The 20,009-nt window shown below is 56.5% G+C and overlaps 1 protein-coding gene across 3 annotated transcripts in view; it reads left to right on the top strand.

Moving 5' to 3' along the window:
- The window catches only part of ATG2A (autophagy related 2A), a 22,654-nt gene extending 3,545 nt beyond the window's left edge, over positions 1-19,109 (top strand). The window contains exons 2-41 of one of the 3 annotated variants that reach the window (XM_003798626.2): positions 248-410; positions 492-644; positions 788-890; positions 1,314-1,449; positions 1,557-1,655; positions 1,953-2,049; positions 2,128-2,292; positions 2,395-2,535; positions 3,291-3,528; positions 3,611-3,758; positions 3,857-3,949; positions 4,374-4,529; positions 4,643-4,886; positions 5,200-5,296; positions 5,421-5,580; positions 6,620-6,762; positions 6,844-6,983; positions 7,090-7,250; positions 7,600-7,750; positions 7,880-8,073; positions 8,176-8,256; positions 8,503-8,609; positions 8,696-8,788; positions 10,572-10,642; positions 10,822-10,898; positions 11,492-11,656; positions 11,805-11,931; positions 12,019-12,233; positions 12,769-12,977; positions 13,228-13,363; positions 15,003-15,209; positions 15,401-15,502; positions 15,593-15,677; positions 15,789-15,909; positions 16,010-16,082; positions 16,294-16,376; positions 16,672-16,793; positions 16,939-17,093; positions 18,170-18,322; positions 18,406-19,109. In XM_003798626.2, the coding sequence (XP_003798674.1) occupies positions 248-410; positions 492-644; positions 788-890; positions 1,314-1,449; positions 1,557-1,655; positions 1,953-2,049; positions 2,128-2,292; positions 2,395-2,535; positions 3,291-3,528; positions 3,611-3,758; positions 3,857-3,949; positions 4,374-4,529; positions 4,643-4,886; positions 5,200-5,296; positions 5,421-5,580; positions 6,620-6,762; positions 6,844-6,983; positions 7,090-7,250; positions 7,600-7,750; positions 7,880-8,073; positions 8,176-8,256; positions 8,503-8,609; positions 8,696-8,788; positions 10,572-10,642; positions 10,822-10,898; positions 11,492-11,656; positions 11,805-11,931; positions 12,019-12,233; positions 12,769-12,977; positions 13,228-13,363; positions 15,003-15,209; positions 15,401-15,502; positions 15,593-15,677; positions 15,789-15,909; positions 16,010-16,082; positions 16,294-16,376; positions 16,672-16,793; positions 16,939-17,093; positions 18,170-18,322; positions 18,406-18,642 (5,601 nt within the window). In that variant the 3' untranslated portion in view covers positions 18,643-19,109. Of the gene's footprint in view, positions 1-247; positions 411-491; positions 645-787; positions 891-1,313; positions 1,450-1,556; positions 1,656-1,952; positions 2,050-2,127; positions 2,293-2,394; positions 2,536-3,290; positions 3,529-3,610; positions 3,759-3,856; positions 3,950-4,373; positions 4,530-4,642; positions 4,887-5,199; positions 5,297-5,420; positions 5,581-6,619; positions 6,763-6,843; positions 6,984-7,089; positions 7,251-7,599; positions 7,751-7,879; positions 8,074-8,175; positions 8,257-8,502; positions 8,610-8,695; positions 8,789-10,571; positions 10,643-10,821; positions 10,899-11,491; positions 11,663-11,804; positions 11,932-12,018; positions 12,234-12,768; positions 12,978-13,227; positions 13,364-15,002; positions 15,210-15,400; positions 15,503-15,592; positions 15,678-15,788; positions 15,910-16,009; positions 16,083-16,293; positions 16,377-16,671; positions 16,794-16,938; positions 17,094-18,169; positions 18,323-18,405 lie in introns of all 3 variants that reach the window. The other 2 variants (XM_023518496.1, XM_023518495.1) reach the window with 2 other exon arrangements.
- Positions 19,110-20,009: the final 900 nt, after the last annotated feature.

Below are 20,009 nucleotides of genomic sequence, written 5' to 3'. Positions count from 1 at the left end.
CGCCTAAGCCCAAGAGCTGGAGGTTGCTGTGAGCAACACCATGGCACTCTACTGAGGGCAACAGAGTGAGACTCTGTCTCAAAAAAAAAAAATCGAGCAAAGGTAGAAGCCTATAGGCAGCGTGTGAAATAACAAGGGACAGGGAAATTCAAGAATTCTCTCCAGGGCAGAGTGGCTGGACTAGGCTGTGGCAGCCAGCTGGATTTGGGGGTCCCCTGAGCTGCTTTTTTCTCCTGCTTGCTTTCAGTCTGTGAATGAGGTACTGGAGTCAATGGAGTCGCCTCTGGAGTTAGTGGAAGGCTTCGTGGGCTCCATCGAGGTGGCTGTGCCCTGGGCGGCGCTGCTCACCGACCACTGCACTGTGCATGTGTCAGGCCTCCAGCTCACCTTACAGCCTCGCCAGGGCCCAGGTGAGGGGAGGGTGAGGCAGGGGGCAGGCCAGCAGGAGCTGATTAAGCCTGCCTACCTTGAGACCCTCTTCCTTTCTGCAGGTCCAGGGGCTGCTGACTCACAGACCTGGGCCTCATGTATGACCACAAGCCTGCAGTTGGCCCAGGAGTGTCTGCGGGATAGGCTACCCGAAACCTCTGAGCCACCACAGCCTCTAGAGGGGCTGGAGATGTTCGCCCAGACCATCGAGACTGGTGAGCAGGCCCCTCCTGGCCTTCCCCTCCATGACCCATAGGACAGGGGCTTCAGACAGCAGCACAGCCACTTAGCTACTGAGATAAGAAACTCTGCCTCCCCACGTGCTGCTTCACGTGACCTGGCATTCCTCCCCCCACAGTGCTGCGGAGGATAAAGGTGACTTTTCTGGACACAGTTGTGAGAGTAGAGCACTTGCCGGGTGATGGGGAACATGGAGTGGCTGTGGAGGTCCATGTGCAGAGGTAGGGATGGGCTGGGTAGGCTGGGTTGGCCTGGAATGGGCTGGTGAGGGGAAGGGGAGTGGGAGCTGTTGGATAGCCCTGCCCCTGCCCCTACTCCCAGCCTAGGCTCGTAGGAAGTGGCAGGGTGGGTCCAGGTGGGCCGGTATGGTAGTAGGGTTGGGGAGGAAGGCTGTGTCAAAGGCCAGGTGATATAGACCCATAGTGGATGGGGTCCCAAGAACCAGGTTAGATGCTGAGAGCATAAGGAACATGGATAGGCCTGAGCCACCAAGCTGGACGCGGTGGTCTAGGATGGTCTGGGCATGATGAAGCAGCTCTGTAGGCCAGCCCTCCTGACCCTGAGCACCTAGAGCAGAACACTGTGTGGAAAAAGGACCTCCAGGACCGGGGTGGCAGGGCGAGGCCTGACCTTATGCTCCCCAGACTGGAGTACTGTGATGAGGCAGTGCGGGACCCAAGCCAGGCGCCCCCAGTGGATGTGCATCAGCCACCTGCCTTCCTGCATAAGCTGCTGCAGCTGACAGGGGTCCGCCTGCACTTTGAGGAGCTCCCCCCACAGGTGGGCTGACTGATTCCCAGAGGCTCTTTCTCCTTCTAATCCCTTGAGCCTTCTGACCCATCCCTTCTGACCATTCCTCACTCCATCTTCTCAACTCCCCCCTCCAGGAAAAACCTTCAGAGCCACCCTTGCAGATTGGCAGTTGCTCAGGGTACATGGAGCTGATGGTGAAGTTGAAACAGAATGAAGCCTTCCCGGGCCCCAAGGTGGGTCCCAGGCCCCTGGGGAAGAGGGAGTGTGCCTAATCTCATGCCTCCTTAGTGATGCTAATTACCCCAGGTCAGAGGAGACATGTCAAGTGGGGGAAATGGCTGCCTTCTTGGCAACTAGAGAAACTGAGGTTCAGAGAGGTCAAGCTGTGGCCAGGTTCATAGGGCTACTTGTAAGACAGCTTACCCTGGCAACTGGCATCCTGCTTCCCCAGGGTGAAGGCAAGTGGGTGGTAGCTCTCAGAAAGGCTAGGGGATCAGTGTAGTCTCCATGGCTGCCCTCTTGGCCCCCAGTTGGAGGTGGTGGGACAGCTGGGCTCCTTGCACCTGCTCCTGACTCCACGGCAGCTCCAGAAGCTTCAGGAACTGCTCAGTGCCATTAGCCTCACAGGTAAGGCCTCTGAGAGGTAGAGGGGGTTGGTAGGTAAGGAAAGCTGGCTAGCCTGGACTGAAGTGTCATCCTTTGTAGACTCTGAAGGCCTGGCTGACAAGCTGAACAAGAGCCGCCCACTAGGTGCTGAAGACCTATGGCTGATTGAGCAGGACCTGAACCAGCAGCTGCAGGCTGGGGCTGTAGCTGAGCCCCTCAGCTCAGAGCCCCCTGCCAGTCCCCTTCTCAACCTGGACAGCACTGGTGGGTGTGGGGTCAGACCCTGATTGGAGGGGCAGCTAGTGTGGGTGCAAGAGTCTGGCAGCTGAGTCCAGCTGTCCCTAACACGCCTCACCTCACTCACAGACCTCTTCTTCTCCATGGCTGGCCTCACGAGCAGTGTGGCCTCTGCTGTCTCCGAGCTCTCCCTCTCTGATGTAGACCTGGGCTCCTCTGTGCACAGTGACATGGCTTCCCGCCGGCTCTCTGCCCAGGCTCACCCAGCTAGTGAGTTGGGGCACCGATATTCCATGGGCAGGAAGGGCTAGAAGAGGTACACTTCTGCCCAAAGTGTACTTCTGTGCTGGTTGTCTGCCATCCCCTACTGCCTGTCCACAGTACCACTTGGTGCTGTAGGACATCAGATACATGCAGGAGACCCCCAGCGATGCTTGGGGGTCCACTATCTATGACTTGGTTCCCTGGGGACCAAACTCAGTGTAAGCCAGTGATGCAATGGACAGAGCCTAGGTGTCTAGGTCAGTGATCTTAGCTAAGCACTTAGTTTCCCCTTCTATAAAAATGAGACAGTAAGGTTGGACTTTACTCGGCCTTGTGTTTTTTGTTTGTTGTTTGTTTTTTGCAGTTTTTGGCCAGGGCTGGGTTTGAACCTGCCACCTCTGGCATAGGGGGCCACGCCCTACTCCTTTGAGCCACAGGTGCCACCCAAGGCCTTAATGTTTTGCTCAATGAGTGTAGAGAGCTAATTGTGGGTCAGGCACTAAGTGGGGCTTTATCACACCCAATCCTCCCAGCACCCTTCAGAGATTAAATTGAACCCGGGTGGAGGTTCTGGAATAAAGGTACTCTGTGGCCTTTGCCTGACAAAGCACCCCCCCAGAGCAGCATAATAGGGCAGTCTTGGCCTCCCATATCTGGCTGGCCCAGGTTTCTCCCAGTTCCCAGCCCAATGGTTACTTGTCATTCAACCAAGGGTCCTCATGAGCTCTCAGGAGCCCATGGTGAAGCCTCTATCCCCTCAGGCAAGATGGCCCCCACACCCCTCCCGGACACCATGCGCCCTGACTCGCTACTGAAGATGACCTTGGGGGGTGTGACCCTGACCTTGCTTCAGACGTCTGCCCCATCTTCTGGACCACCTGACCTCGCCACTCACTTTTTTGCTGAGTTTGATGCCACCAAGGATGGGCCTTTTGGCTCCAGAGACTTCCACCACCTTCGACCGTGCTTCCAGAGGGCCTGTCCCTGTAGCCATCTCCGGTATAAGTCTGAGGCAGGGTCCTGAGGAGAGAATATCAGAGCCCCCCAAGGGGCTACCCTCTGATGCCTGTCTTTTCCCCAGGCTAACAGGCACTGCTGTGCAGCTGTCCTGGGAACTGCGGACAAGCGGCAGGAGCCGTTGGACAACCAGCACAGAAGTGCACTTTGGGCAGCTTGAGGTGCTGGAGTGTCTGTGGCCCAGGGGCTCTTTGGAGCCTGAGTACACAGAGGTGAGGGCAGAGGGAGTATATGCAAGGCATGGTCTGGAGGTTTGGGTAGGCATGGGGAGATTTGCCTGACCCTGTTCACCTCTCATGCCTTATCTCAGATCCTAAGCTTCCCCAGTAACCTGGGCTCCCAGGCCTCAGCTCGGCCCTGTGCTCACCTGCGCCACACACAGACCCTGCGCCGTGTGCCCAAGGTAACCCACCCCCCACTCCAGGTCTAGAGGCTATTGGTTGCTTCCTGTGGTGTGTTGATCCCATTCTGGCCTCCACCAGTGTCTCCCTGTTCCTCCTCACCCACCGTTTCCCTTACTCTGTGCTCCAACTAGACCATACCTCACCAGGCAGAGGCCTCTGAGTCCCCACCTCTGTGTCCTATCCATGTCACTCTCTTAGCCCATTTGTTCCCTTATCCTGTCTCAACATGGCAACTCCTTGCTGGGCCTCTGGGAACCTAAGAGTGGCAAGTATTGAGTGCCTTTTATTAAATAAACAAGCATGTGGTCTGTGCCAAGCAAGATGGTAAAGATCTCCCCAGTCTCCTCATGGGATTCTGCCCAAGGAGGCCTTATCCCGCCCTCACCCACAGCCACTACTGATATTGAACACCCTTACCCTCAGAGCCGACCCCGGCGCTCAGTTGCCTGCCATTGCCACTCAGAACTGGTTCTGGACCTGGCCGACTTCCAAGCAGATGTGGAGCTGGGGGCACTGAACCGACTTGCTGCCCTGCTGCACCTGGCCACCATGCCCCCCGAGTCAACTGCCAGCCTGCTGGTGAGATGCCTAGCCAGGCCAGGTGGGGGTGGAGAGCAGGGCCTTCAGTTTTTGGCCACAGTGGGAAGGGCCCTGGCAGCAGCTCTGACTGCCCTCCATCCACCCTCCCACAGACAGAGCCCCCTCTAATAGCTGAGCAGCAGACAGTGTTCCGGCTCTCAGCTCCCCGGGCCACACTGAGGCTGCGCTTCCCCATTGCTGACCTGCGGCCTGAGCGGGACCCCTGGGCAGGCCAGGCTGTGCGTTCTGAGCAGCTTCGACTAGAACTGAGTGAGCCCCAGTTCCGGTCAGAGCTTAGCAGTGGACCTGGATCCCTATCCCCCACCCGCCTGGAACTCACCTGCTCCGACCTTCATGGTAAGAACCCCTTAGGTCATAACCTGAGGCAGGAGGCTGGGGCCTTTGGGAGAGCTGAGCTCAGGACTTCAGAAGGGGCAGAGTCCCCGGTTGGAGCAGCCCCTGGCCCAGGCCCTTATCAGCTCTCCAGTGCACCAGCATTGCCTGTTCCTGGCCTTCTAGGCAATGGTCAGAATGGACCCTTTATCCCTGGCTACCTCAGACCATTGGTGTATGTGGGGTTAGTGGGGTACAGTTCTGACAACCTGGGCATTAGGGAAGAAATAGGAAGAGGCAGCAGTGGCAGTTCTCCTCTCCTCCCAATACCCTCCAGGTATCTATGAAGATGGAGAGAAGCCACCTGTCCCTTGTCTGCGTGTCTCCAAAGTCCTGGACCCCAAAAGCACTGGGCGCAAGTACTTTCTGCCCCAGTAAGTCAGGGTTCTGGAAGGGGCCTCAAAAGAGGAGGTTTCTGTTGTTAGGGGTGGCAGGGGGCTGGCTTGGGACCAGGTTTTGGGGGCCTTACAGGCCAGTGACAGGCCTATGTTCCGGCAGGGTAGTGGTGACCCTGAACCCCCAGTCCAGCACTGCACAGTGGGAGGTGGCTCCAGAGAAGGGAGAGGACCTGGAACTGTCGGCTGAGAGTCCATGTGAGCTTCGGGAGCCTGAGCCCTCACCCTTTTCCTCCAAGAGGACCATGTACGAGACAGAGGAGGTGAGGCCTGGTCCTACCTCTTTCCAGGATTCCCTCCCATCCCCCAGGTTCTACAGTGGGAGCTACCTATGTGGCTGTGGGCCAGGATGACAAAACCACCTGGGATGGGCATGATGTGATTCAACACTAGTGAGGATTTTGTCTCTCCTTTTTTTTTTTTTTGGAGACAAAGTCTCATTCTGACACCTGGGTAGAATGCTGTGGCATCATCATAGCTCATAACAACCTCAAGCTCCTGGGTTCGAACAATCCTCTTGCCTCAGCCTCCCAAGTAGCTGGGACTACAGGTGCCCACCACCATGCCTGGCTAATTTTTCAATTTTTAGTAGAGATGGGATCTTGCTCTTATTCAGGCTGGTCTCGAACTCCTGAGGTCAAGCAATCCACTTACCTTGGCCTCCCAGGGTGCTGGGATTATAGACATGAGCCACCTCACTTAGGTGTGATTCACCTCCATGTACAAGACAGAGGAGATTCACTTTCATTGTCTCCAGCCAATTAGGGAGTCTGAGGCATCCCCCTCTCCTTACAGGGAAGCCAGTGAAATGCACTGGGGAGGGGAGGGAACAGGTCCTTGGCTTAAATTGGGACCCTGTCCTACTTTAGGCATTTTTCAGTATATATCTGGGCTTCAGGATTCTCTTCTGAAGATGATGAGGGCTTAGGGAGAAGCAGTAAGGGCCTGGCCTCTGGGGCCAAACTGCCTACGTTCAGATCCAAGCTCTGCCCCCTCAGTGGTTACAACACTTTGGGAAGTTACCAGTTATCTAATCTCTTGAAGAATTACCGACAGATGAGTTTCTTCCCCTGGAAAGTGGTCCCGATGACCTGTCTCATAGGCCTGTTGAGAGGATATAAGCCCTTAGCACAGGGCTGGCTTAGCACCAGTGCTGTATCCCAGAGGGCCATCACATGTGCCCAGCAGAGAAGGGCTCCTATGAAGGAATGGGTGATAGGAGATCAGGACTGCAGCCAGAGACAGGCCCTGGCATCTCTAAGATGACATTCTGGGATTCTCCTTCACCCTCACCCTGTCTAGATGGTAATCCCTGGAGACCCTGAGGAGATGAGGACATTCCAGAGCCGAACCCTGGCACTGTCCCAATGTAGTCTGGAAGTGATCCTGCCTGGTGCCCATGTCTTTCTGCCCGGCAAGGAGGTCTACGAGAGCATCTACAATAGGTAGAGACATAGGGCAGGGCGGTCTGGCAAACAGCTGGGCCCTGGGCTCCCTCACCTCTATCATCCATCTGCCCATCTCAGGATCAACAATGACCTGCTCATGTGGGAGCCTGCAGACCTGCTTCCTACCCCTGAGTCCCCTGCTCAGCCCCCCAGCTTCTCCAGACCCTCGGGCTTGTGGCATGACAACTTTAAGATATGCAAGTCAGCCTTCAAGCTGGGTATGAGGGGTGCTCTGGCTGGGCTGGAAGAAGATCCCAGATCTGGGCAGAGCTGGGCCATCCCTCCCAGCTCTCCTTCCCACCTGGCTGCCTTGATCTCATCCAGACTCAGATTCAGATGATGAGGATGCCCACTTCTTCTCAGTGGGGTCATCAAGCACCCCCCACCCCCCTGCCGCTGAGCCCTTAAGGCCTCACTCCAAGAGCACCTTCTCTACACTGGTGACAGTGCTGAAGGGTCGGGTCACTGTCCTCTGTGAGACCAAGGTAAGAGCAGCCCTGGGTAGGTGAGCTCCTACCTCCAGAGCCCCTATCGGTCGGAAGGCAACTCTAAGTGGGGGATGTGGAGAACAGAAGGCCTTAGGGGGCTGTACCGATCCACACATGCCAGCCCACCCACCCCCTCACTCCCCACCAGCCACTTATTAGCACCTCCTGTGTGTAATCTGCCACCCTAGGCATCAGAGTGGGCAAAGCTTCATCCCCAGGAGGCAGACAGGGCAGGGTTTATTCTGCTCCTTTGGCCCTGAGCAGAGTGTGCTAGAAGCTGGAACTCACCCCATTAGGCCAGGGCTGAGAGCAGCTGCTGAAGCCCAGCTATGCTCTCCATCTGCAGGATGAAGGTGGGAGGCGGCTGGAGGCTGCTCATGGGGAGCTAGTGCTGGACGTGGAGCACGGCACCATCTTCAGTGTCTCCCAGTACTGCGGCCAGCCAGGACTTGGCTACTTCTGCTTGGAAGCTGAAAAGGCAACACTCTATCACCGAGGTGTGAGGCTGGAGGCTGGTTGCTACTGGGTGTCTAAGGTCAGGGTGGGCAGCTTTCAGGGAGGACATGGGTCCTGGTGGAGTGAGTAGCCAGTTGGCTTGGCAAGGGGCTCACAAGATCCTTCTCCAGCGGCCGTGGATAACTACCTGCTGCCCAGTCATCTGGAACTGCCTAGCTTTGCTCCCCCGGCCCAATTGTCTCCAACCATCTACCCATCAGAGGAAGGGGTAACTGAGCGAGGAATCTCGGGCCGTAAGGGCCAGGGCCCCCACATGCTGTCCACTGCTGTGCGCATCCATGTGGATCCCCAGAAAAACGTAAAGGTATAGCTACCCCTGCTTGCCATTGCCTGCTTGGCTGGATAACACCTCCCTAGCATGGTGGGGCTGGGCTCCCTACTGCCCTGACTGTGCCCCCACCCTCAGGAGTTCCTGGTGACACTGCGGCTACACAAAGCCACCCTGCGCCACTACATGGCCCTGCCCGAACAGAGCTGGCACTCTCAGGTGAGAGCAAGGGTGGCCTGAGAAGTCACATGGCCCAGTGACTTTGGACTTCTGGTTTGGGTGAGCAGGTGGGAGGAGAGTGAACCAGGCCAGAGCTGACCTTGCCTGGAACTCCTGGGAAAGAGGTGTGTCAGGCAACTGATGGATAGCAGGTGGGGTGCCAAGTGGGGGCAGGGGCAGGGAGGGGTGAAAGGAGAGAAGAAGCTGCCTTATTCTCACTCCCCCTTCCCTTTCTGGCCTCTGAAGCTGCTGGAGTTCTTAGACGTGTTAGATGACCCTGTGCTGGGTTACCTGCCTCCAACGGTCATAACCATCCTGCACACACACCTGTTTTCCTGTGCGGTGGACTACAGGTACCCAGCCTGGGTGGGCTAGAGGTTGGGGACTGGGGCAGGTCTCAGGTATAAGGAGCCTGCCACAACCCACATATGACCCCTAGGCCACTCTATCTCCCTGTGCGTGTCCTCATCACCGCAGAGACCTTCACCCTCTCCAGCAACATCATCATGGACACCTCCACCTTCTTGCTCAGGTATGCAGGCTGCCCCCATGTTCCTGGTCCAACCACCCCCAGCCGAACTGCGTTGCCCACCTGCTGTGTGTCCTTGGGCCTATCTCTCAGCCTTTCTTCACGTGATGATGCCATTCTCAGGAATGTGTTTCTACCTTCCTAGATGGAGTTGTATACTCTAAATCAGACCCTTAGGCTCAGCGTGTGTGGCTCAAGCGGCTAAGGCGCCAGTCACATACACCTGAGCTGGCAGGTTCAAATCCAGCCTGGACCCACCAAACAACAATGACGGCTGAAACCAAAAAATAGCCAGGTGTTGTGGCAGGCATCTGTAGTCCCAGCTACTTGGGAAGCAAAGGCAGGAGAATTGCTTGAGCCCAGGAGTTGGAGGTTGCTGTGAGCTGTGATGCCATGGCATTCTACCCAGGGTGGCAGCTTGATGCTCTGTCTCAAAAAAATAAATAAATAAATAAATAAATCAGACCCTTAAGCATTTGTAGGCCAGGTCCAGTGGATCACCCCTGTAATGCTAACACTTTGGAAGGCCAAGTATTGCTTGAGGTCAGGGGTTTGAGACTAGTCTGAAGGAAAGCAAGATACCATCTCTACAAAAATTAGAAAAATTTTTGTAATCTGCCTTGCTAGGGGTCAGAGTGAGCAGAACTTCATCCCCGAGAGGCAGACAGGGAAGGATTTATTGTGCTCCTTTGGCCCTGAGGAGGTGGGACATGGGGGTGGGTGCCTGTAGCCCCAGCTACTTGGGAGGCTAAGGCAGGAGGATTGCTGGAACCCAGGAGTTTGAGCTGTGAGCTCTGATTTTTTATTTATTTACTTTGAGACAGAGTCTCACTTTGTCACCCTCAGTAGAATGCCATGGCTTCATAGCTCACAGCAACCTCAAACTTTTGGGTTCAAGGGATCCTTTTGCCTCAGCCTCCCAAGTAGCTGGGACTACAGGTGCCCACCATGCCTGGCTATTTTTAGAGATGAGATCTCACTCTATTTTTAGAGATGAGATCTCGCTCTGGCTAAGGCTCGTCTTAAACCTATGAGCTCAGGCAATCTACCTGCCTTGGCCTCCCAAAGTGCTAGGATTACAGGCATGAGCCACCGTGCCTGGTCCTGCTGTGAGCTCTGATGATGCCACTGCACTCTAGCCCAGATGATAGAGTGAGACCCAATAGTTTCTCTGTAAAAATGAGAGAGGTAGAATAAGGCCAGGTACAGTGGCCCTTGCCTGTAATCCTAGCATTCTGGGAGACCAAGGCAGGTGGATTGCCTGAGCTTAGGAGTTCGAGACCAGCCAGAGCAAGACTGAGACCCCATCTCTGAAAAAAATAGCAGGGCATTGTGGCAGGTGCTAGTAGTCCCAGCTACTTGGGAAGCTGAGGCAAGAGAATCACTTGAGCCCCAGAATCACTTGAGGTTGCTGTGAGCTGTGATGCCACGGCACTCTACCCAGGGGGATAGCTTGAGGCTCTGTCTAAAAAAAAGAATAGCAAATGCTATAGGGGGAAAAAAGAACATCCCCTCCCAGGACTGTTGTGAGGCCCAAATGAGGTGAGACCCAGATAGGGTGGTAGAGCTGGAAGTACTTTGAGAACCACAGGGGCTGTGACAAGGAGACCAGACTTGTTCTCATTGTACAGACAAGAACAGAGAGGCTGGAAGGGGCCTATCAGTGCCACTTCTTGTGGGCTTGGCACCCCTCTGCCTGTCTCTAGGAGCCCCACCCCTGCCCAGTTTCTATGGAGCTGCAGCCTGCAGTGGCTCCTGGGCCCTTCTCAGCCCTGTTCCCCCCCAGGTTCATCCTTGATGACTCTGCCTTATACCTGTCCGATAAGTGTGAGGTGGAGACCCTGGACCTGCGGCGAGGTAAGCAGGGTCCAGACTGGGCTCCCTCCCTTCTGAGGAACCACGGCCCCAGCCCTACCCAAAGCTGTTCTCAGCTTCCACACAATGAGGGCTACCCCCAGATTAACCCTGTCCTTCCCTCCGGGCAGGGGTTGGGTGGAAGGAGGCAATAGGAGCTCTTCCCCCGCCTTCTGCTTCAGATTATGTCTGTGTCTTGGATGTTGACCTCTTGGAGCTTGTGATCAAAACTTGGAAAGGGAGCACTGAGGGCAAACTGGTGAGTGTGGCTATCACCCAGAGTCCCCAGAGCCAGTGAGGGTGCAGGGGTCAAGGGAAGGTTCAGAGGTTGCCCGCCCCCATGAGCCTGCTCCCTGGGCCTGGGCTCTGGTCACAGTGTGTGCATGCCCTTCCTTTCTGGGCTGTGGTTAGTGCCCCACATGGTGTTCCTTGTTTGATAAAAGAAAGAATGAATTGAATGGGTTTTAGCACTGCCACCAGAGGACAGTTGCAGCCAGGGCAAAAGCAGGTTCAGAAGAGTCAGATAGCCTTTGTGGGTCCCCAGTTTCCTCATCTGTAGAATGGGGATAATAGACCCTGCCCCACTGGGCTGAGGTCAGGGGCAAAGGAAACTGGGCATGGGGGAGCAGTATGCCCTTGCTTCCTTGAGTGGCCCTGGGCCAATCCCCTTTCACTCTCTGGGCTGTTTGCTTAGCTGTACAACAGGGTTACCGAGCAGGCTGACCGCCCCTCGGAAGACCTATCTCTGTTCTACCTGTGGCGGGGACAGAACTGTGCTGCCCTCCCAGGGAGAGCAGATGGGGTCCACTAGGCAGTGGGGCCTGTGCTGATACCACCCACCTGCTCCACCAGAGCCAGCCGCTGTTTGAGCTGCGCTGCTCTAACAACGTGGTACACGTGCACAGCTGTGCTGACTCCTGTGCTCAGCTGGTCAACCTGCTCCAGTACGTAATGAGCGCGGGCGACCTGAACCCCCCACCCCGGCCCCCCAGCCCCACGGAGATCGCCGGCCAGAAGGTACAGGTGAGGCCTGGCCACACAGGCTACCAGAGCTCAGCCAGGCCCCCTCCCCTGCCATGGCCCTCAGAGGTCTGGGGTTGGAGGAGTCAGCGGGGAATCCTCCGCGCCTGTCACTCATCGGTCATTTTTCTTCTGTCTGACCCAGCTCTCTGAGAGCCCTGCCTCTCTGCCTTCCTGCCCCCCAGTGGAGACAGCCCTCATCAACCAGCGGGACCTGGCCGATGCCCTCTTAGACACTGAGCGTAGCCTACGGGAGCTGGCCCAGCCTTCAGGTGGGGTCAGAGGTGCTTTGGACAATTGACAACAACCAGGCACCCATAGTGGGCATCTCTGCTAACTGGCCTCTCTTTTTCCTACAGGTGGCCCCCTCCCTCAGGCCTCGCCTGTCTCAGTCTACCTATTCCCAGGTGAACGGAGTGGAACCCAGCCCCCTTCATCCCCTGCCAGGGGCTCCACTGGCAAATTAGGTTCCTGCTCTGAATCTAAGGAAGATGAAAAGGAAGAGGAGGGGGATGGAGACACTCTGGACAGTGACGAGTTCTGCATCCTTGATGCTCCTGGCCTGGGCATCCCGGTACGTGCTGGGGGCGTGTGGGGCCAGGATGCTTAGTGGTGGTTGCCTGGTGCCACTAGAGCTCCTGTGGTGAAAAGCAGGCAGGAGACAGTAACCATCACTCGGAGGGGGCGCTGAGTCCAGGCCTCCTGACTCTGGGATTTGATGGAGTGGGTGGATTTCCAGAGGAAGAGTAGGCCTGGGATCCTGTGCAGTAGAACTGGGACTTTCATGGAAATAGAAGAAGAGGAGAGGGCAGTTAGTAAGAGGCAGAGGAGAATCATTTGGCCACAAGGGCCAGTGGGAATATCCTAACTCACCAAGGTCCCAGGCGACAAGCTGAGAGGAAAAAGGGGCTCTCAGGCCCCTCCTGGACAGACCCGTCAGACACAGGCTCTGGGGATGGTAGCCCAAGGGGGTCATCATTTATGAAAACAATGGAGGAGGAAGAGGCAGGGGAAGATGTGAAAACCGGGAGAAATAAGAGCTGGGTCCAGGGCAGCTGTGCCTGGCAAGCACCTGTGCCACAGGTCTTAGCCAAGCTTCCTCCTGGCAGCCCCGAGATGGGGAGCCTGTGGTGACACAGCTGCATCCCGGCCCCATCATTGTGCGGGATGGGCACTTCTCACGGCCGCTAGGCAGCACCGACCTGCTGCGGGCGCCCGCCCACTTCCCAGTGCCCAGCAGCCGTGTGGTTCTGCGTGAGGTCTCTCTCGTCTGGCACCTCTATGGAGGCCAAGACTTTGGCCCCCACCCTGGCCACAGGTGAGGAAGGAAGGGTGCAGGTGGCAACAGGTGGGGATGGGGCCCCAGGCTTGGTCCAGCTCTGACTTTCAGCAGCTGATAATCTTGAGTCCCACTACCCGTCATGGGCCTCAGTTCCTTCATCCTTTCTTGCCCCGCCAACTCCCTGGACTAAGACCCAAAGGCTCTCCTTGCCCTGCTTAAAGACTTGTTCTGAGGAAGGAGAAAGAGAAGGGTTTCTTCTGAGTCAGCCTGTCCCATGTGTTTCCAGGGCAAGAGTTGGCCTCACAGGCCACAGGAGCTCCCCTTCCCGCTGCTCTGGCCCCAACCGGCCCCAGAACTCCTGGCGCATGCAGGGAGGCAGTGGGCGACAGCACCACACCCTCATGGAGATCCAGCTCAGCAAGGTGAGCGTGGGAATGCAGGGACTCTGTCACTCCGCGTACCATGTTTGTCTTAACACATGGCAGACGATGTTCTAGATGCTGCATGTAGCAATGAACAAAGCAGAAGAAACTCCTGCCTTTGCAGTGGAGGGAGTAAAGCAAAAACCAAGCTCTAGCCAGTGTGTCAGATGATAAGTGTTCAGGGGGGAGTCAACGGGGGAGTGCCACAGGTGTGCTGGGAGGGTTTGGACAGTCCCCTTGAAAAGGTGCCATTTGAACAAAGACTTAAATAAGTGAGGACATGAATGGGAAAGAGGTTTTTAGACGGGGACAGCAGGAAGCTGCAAGCTGGAGTATCCTGATGTCTTCTGGGAGTAGCTGAAGGCCTGGTGCAGTTAGAGACCTCAGTTCTTTTTTCCTTTTTTTTTTTTTGAGGCAGAGTCTCACTATGTCACCCTTGGTAGAGTGCCTAGTGTGCCAGGGTATCACAGCTCACTGCAACCTCAAACTCTTGGCTTAAGCGATTCTCTTGCTTTGGCCTCCCAAGTAGCTGGGACTACAGGCACCTGCCGTAATACCCAGCTTTTTTTTTTTTTTTGTAGTTGTCATTTAGCAAGCCCAGGCTGGGTTCAAACCCACCAGCCTCGGTGTATATGACCAGCTCCCTAACCTGAGTTACGAGCACCACGCCAGCGACCCCAGTTCTTATTAGGGGTCCTAATAAGACCCCTAACCCAAGGTAATCTGTCCTCTGAGCCTTTGAGGACAGATTACCTTGGGTTAGGGGGCCCTGTAGCAGCCAGTGTGAGATGACGTGCTCAAGCAGGACTGGTGAAAGTGGGCAGGTTCTCGGGAGTGGATGGTGGGAAGACCACAGGTTTGGCTCTGGATTGGATGTGTGTGAAGTACGGAAAGGGGTCTGAGAGGTCTCTGAGAATTGCCTGAAAAATTGTGCAGGGGAAGGTCCCACTTATTGGGAGTGGCATAGGCTGATGCAGGGCTTCCTGAGGAACTAGAGGAGGCTGACAACAGAAGCAGTGGGTTGTGCTGGGAGAGAATTAAGGGGAGATGAACTTCAGAGCAGTGGCCAGGCCTCTGAGACCTGATGGGAGCCAGCAGCTGTGTGGGACAAAAGGGAGTAGAAGGGCAAAGTCTGGGAGATGAGACAGGCCTGCACTATTCAAGGGACAGAGAGGCTGGTACTGCAGGCACCTCCAGCAAGAGCAGGTCCTTGCCAGGCCAAGGTGAGGAGTGAGTGTAGGCTTCGTGAAAGTCCCTGTGGATGTGTGAAGAATGTGTTGGAGGGGTGGGGGGACTGTCCAGGGAGGAGAGGAGATGGCAGCTGTGGAAATGAAAGACGTACAGAGGGAGTCAAGATGTTTGAGGAGGACTTGGTGATGGAGGGGTTGGAGGATGAGGGTAGAGCCAACGTCTGTGCTTCAGGTGACAGGGCAGGCAGGTGCCAAGTGGTGAGGACTCCAAGGAAGGGGGTGGGTATATTTAGAGGAGGTCACAAGTTCTGTGGGATGGCCATGTGGAAGTGTAGGGCTGAGGTGGAAGTGGAATCAGGAAGGATCAGGGGAGAGAAGGGGCCTAGGGCCAGCCCTTCCCTCCCACTGGGGCCCTGTCTACTCTGCTTAAGCCTCCATCCACCCCACAGGTTAGCTTCCAACATGAGGTGTACCCAGCAGAACCAGCCACAGGCCCTGCAGCCCCCGGCCAGGAGCTGGAGGAACAGCCGCTGTCCCGCCAGGTGTTCATTGTGCAGGAGCTTGAGGTCCGAGACCGGCTTGCGTCCTCCCAGATCAACAAATTTCTGTATCTGCACACGAGTGAACGGATGCCACGGCGTGCCCACTCAAACATGGTACGTGCAGGCCCTGGGCCATGAGGAGACATCTTCATTCATACAAACAAGTTGATTCTTTGTGAGCCTGGGAGGAGGGTGGATGTAGGGGTGGTCTCAGCTAAAGGAATAGCTTGTGCAAGGCAAAGATGCCCGAGAACTGTCAAGGAATAGGGGCCCAGTGAGCATCAGAACTTGTCCTCTGTCCCCAGCTCACCATCAAGGCTCTACATGTGGCCCCCACCACCAATCTGGGTGGGCCCGAGTGCTGTCTCCGTGTCTCACTGATGCCACTGCGCCTCAACGTGGACCAGGTGAGTGGGCCAGGTGAGGGCAGAGTCCAAGGTGACCTTCATGTCTCGGGGTCTCTGGGTCTCACCAATTCCCCAAACTATCCCCTACAGGACGCCCTTTTCTTCCTCAAGGACTTCTTCACCAGCCTGGCAGCCGGTATCAATCCCATGGTCCCAGGGGAGACCTCTGCTGAGGGTGAGAGGCTGGGCCATGGAGGGGAGGGTCCAGGCCTCCTCCCTCCCAGGGAAGCCCAGGTTCCCAGCTGTCTTTGGCTTCATCCCCACTCTGTGACCTCCCCTCCTCTAGCTCGCCCTGAGACCCGAGTCCAGCCCAGCAGCCTGCAAGAAGGGCAGCCTGAGGTCCCGCAGGAAGCTACAGGCAGTGGACGCAGCTCCTCCTGTGCTGATCAGCAGCCCATCTACTTCAGGTAGGGCTGTGGGCTACAGGCTGTGGGCCCTGGCCCCTGGGCCACTTTGCAGAGGCCAGGTCAGTTCCCAAAGCCCCCTTCTCCCTGTTCCTCCACCCAGGGAGTTCCGCTTCACGTCTGAAGTGCCCATCTGGCTGGACTACCACGGCAAGCACGTCACCATGGACCAGGTGGTGAGTTGGGGTGTCAAGCAGAGTGGCCATGTAAGCCAGACTGTCTGTGGGGTCCCAGTTCAGCTCAGCTCTGGCAGGGTCTCTCGGGGACTGAGGGGAGGCCAGTTCTCATCTTTGGGTACCATCAGCTACCAGGTTATCTCCAGTGGTTTCTATGAGCTAGCCGTTCCCTGAGTCCCCATGATGTAAACTGGACCCCTTTCCTCCCCAGGGCACGTTTGCTGGCCTCCTCATTGGCCTGGCCCAACTCAATTGCTCTGAGCTGAAGCTAAAGCGGCTCTGTTGTCGGCATGGGTGAGCCCCCAGCACCCCATCCTCTCCAGGGTCCCCTATCTCTCTACCTTTTGTTCTGTTTCTGACAGGGTGTGTGGCTTTGCCAAGTCATCACCCCTCTCGGTCTCTGGGCCTTAGGTTCTCTGTAACATGGACACACTGTGCTCTTGGCTGGGTGGGATTACAGAGAAGGTTGGGTGTTCACAGCACTTGCCACAGGGGTATTTGCTCTTCCTGGTCCCAAGTTCTCTCAACGTGTGGTTCTTCCCACCTTCCTCCTTATCACCTCTCCCCTCCCACCCCCACATTGCCCCAGGCTCCTAGGTGTGGACAAAGTGCTCGGCTATGCTCTCAATGAGTGGCTACAAGATATCCGCAAGAACCAGCTACCCGGCCTGCTGGGGGGTGTGGGCCCCATGCACTCGGTAGTCCAGCTCTGTGAGTGTCTGGGTTCAGAGGCTCTTGAAACTGCCCTTACCCATGGGCAGCCTAGAAACTGCCATGGGAATAGGAGGGGAGGTCCTCAAGCAGGGCAGGTGAGGACAGGGCAGCCTTGCATGTCTGACAACTCCATCCCTCCCAGTCCAAGGGTTCCGGGACCTACTGTGGCTGCCCATCGAGCAGTACCGGAAGGACGGGCGCCTCATGCGGGGGCTGCAGCGAGGGGCTGCCTCCTTTGGCTCATCCACGGCCTCTGCTGCCCTGGAACTTAGCAACCGGTTGGTGCAGGCTATCCAGGTGAGCAGGTGCCCCATCTCTGGGCCATGTGGCACAGGAAGGGGCTAGAGGCTTCTGCCCCACAGCACCCTGATTCTGTCCTCAAAGCTCTGCTGAGTGGACAGTCTGTGTCTTGCAGCCTCATTTTGTGTCTTCCAATTACAAAAAGGAGGAGTTAAGTGACTTGCTGAGAGCCCATAACTAGATCTCCTGAGGCCCACAATGGCCCCCATGCAGGAGGGTGATTAGTCCCCAGGCCTGCAGAGCCCACTATGTCTCCCCGCTCATGGCACATCTTGAAAGGGGGTGTATGTGGCAGTGTTTACAGACTAATCCACTGAGATCCAGAGACCAGCCCTGGTGCATTCAGGCCATGAACTTTTCTAGGCCTAGAGGGATCCCCAGAGAAGCTGGGGGCCAGCCTATGAGGGAGACAATCCTGAGAGCCATATAGTCAGTGAGATGAGTTCTATGGTGGGGAGGAAGACCCTGGTGGTAGGAGTAAGTGGGCAACATAAGGAGAGCCTAGTGTGTTTTGGGACCTGCAACCTCAGACCCCAGGGGTAAAAGGGTAGTGTCTCAAGAGAAGAGGCAAGAGAACATGAGAGATAGATAAGTATCCAGGAGTACCCAGGGGTGTCAATTAGGTGAGAAAGAGTGACACTGGGCCAGAGGTGCTGGGGCAGAGGGTCGGGGGAGCCAGAGCAGAAAGGTCAGGCTCATTACTGATCCATGGTGATGGGTGATGGGGAACTCCAGTCTTCCACAGGGCGTCTGTGGTGCCCACAGGAAACTGTCTAGATGTGATTAGCAGGAAGAGGGTCTGGGGTTGAGAAGACATTAGGAAAGTCCCCTCAGGACTTTCTCACCAGAGGAAAAGTCCTCTGATGATCTGCCTGAAATTTCTTAATCTGGGTGGTGGGAGCCCAAGAAGGGGAGGAAGAGGTAGGGAGAAGTGGCCCCAGTAAGCAAAGCTGCACCCTGGCTGTGGGTGAGGCTAAGGGCTGGCAGGGTGCCCAGGCCAGCTGGGGGAGCCTGGGAGCCAGACATGTCTACCCAGGCTGGCTCTCCTCAGTCAGTGTTCTTATGTCCTTCAGGCCACAGCTGAGACGGTGTATGACATCCTGTCCCCAACAGCACCCGTCTCCCGCTCCCTGCAGGACAAGCGCTCTGCAAGAAAGCTGCGCAAGGGCCAGCAGCCTGCTGACCTCCGGGAGGGTGTAGCCAAGGCATATGACACAGTTCGAGAGGTGATGAGCCCCCCACCCTGCTCCTGCTCATCCCATACCCATCTCCTCACTCAGACTCCTACACTGACCTCTCACCTCCATAGGGCATCCTGGACACAGCTCAGACCATCTGTGATGTGGCATCTCGGGGCCATGAACAGAAGGGGCTGACAGGTGCTGTGGGGGGCGTGATTCGCCAGCTGCCCCCAACAGTGGTGAAGCCACTCATCCTAGCCACAGAAGCCACGTCCAACCTGCTTGGGGGAATGCGCAACCAGATCCTCCCTGATGCCCACAAGGACCATGCACTCAAGTGGCGCTCAGAGGAGGCCCAGGACTGAGCGTGGGGCATCTGGAACTCAAAGGGGTGCTTCCCACCCATCCTCTTAGCCTACCTGCTATGCTCGTCAGTGCCGCCAGCTCCTGAGCCTACCAAGAGCTCTGACTCACAGCTAGGGCAGGCCCAGGCCCTTCAAGGGATGGCCACCGTGACGGATACCTTCCCAGCCTGCCCATTGCCAATCAGCTGTGAGGGGGGCCTCCCTGCCTTGGGGCCTTGGCCCTATCTCTGCACTTTTCCTCTGGGGAGAAAGGACATTGCCTCTCCCTCCCACCTGGGCCCACACTGCTGCCTTGTCTCAGGACGGAGGCTTTTGGACCCTCGGACCCCAACCCCACTTAGCCAAGTGTCTTTCTGTGTCTTGGGGGTGAGGGGACAGACACCATGTGGTTCGATGTATTATTTTTAAGCTCCATGAGCGTGTGGGTCAGTATCTGCATGAAGTGGAATAAACTGTACCCACCGCCAGCCCCTTTCTCAAGTCCCATGTACCTGTGCAGCCACTGTTAGCCCCAGCATCAGCCTGGACCTTGGCTCCTGCCCAGATTCTACCTTTGCATCCAACACCTCCGTGTCACCACCAGGGGTCGCCACACCTCCTACCCTTGCTCCCCAGGTCCAGCACAAGGAGAGACCCGTCCCCCCCACCCCCATGGCCTCTCACCCTGCTCTCCCTCCCTTGGCACTCTGGACTCTGTCTCATTGCCCTCCCAGAAGGCTTCTGCCCTGGTCCCCACTTCCAGTGTGCCAAGAGCTGCTTGGCTGCCAGGGATAGTGGAATGAGAGTTGGCACCCACCTTGCCAGACCATATTTCTTGGCTCTGTCCCTCCAAGATCCCAGGGTCCAGCCTTATTTGGGGGGCTAAACAAATGGCAGGGCTCTGGGGGACTCCTGACTGGGACCAGAGCCTACACCCTGGGTCTCTGAGCCTCAGTTCCTCTGGTGGTCCCTGACCAAGAACCTAACCTATCACCTGAGGCCACCATTAGAAAGCTAAGCCCTGAGAACTCTGGAGGTTGCTCTTATCATCCCTAACAGAAGCCTTTTGGGATGATTAGGTCTCTGCCCTGAGGTGCAGCTCAAAGCCTTGGAGGAGAGGGATGCTGGGACAGCACTATGGCTGGAAAGGTCCTGACTGGCACTGCACAGAACTTTACATGGGGTTAGGGAGATGCCCATTGCCCCCACACACCTTATTTCTTATGAGCAAGAAAGGAGTTGCTCCCATTATATTGCTCCCCAGGGGCACTCAAAGGGTGGAGGGCCCATGGGGAAACAGGCTCAGGTTAGGAATCAGTTAGGGAACCCTTACGTTGCTAAGTTCATCTGCAGATCTCTCATGCTGGCAGAAGTCCCCCTGACCTCCC

The sequence above is a fragment of the Otolemur garnettii genome, unplaced genomic scaffold (genome assembly GCF_000181295.1).
Source record: "Otolemur garnettii isolate 467f Iridium unplaced genomic scaffold, OtoGar3 scaffold00140, whole genome shotgun sequence".
NCBI classification, from domain to species: domain Eukaryota; kingdom Metazoa; phylum Chordata; class Mammalia; order Primates; family Galagidae; genus Otolemur; species Otolemur garnettii.
Note: the sequence above shows the minus strand (reverse complement) of the source record. Positions and strands in the feature narration are given on the sequence as shown.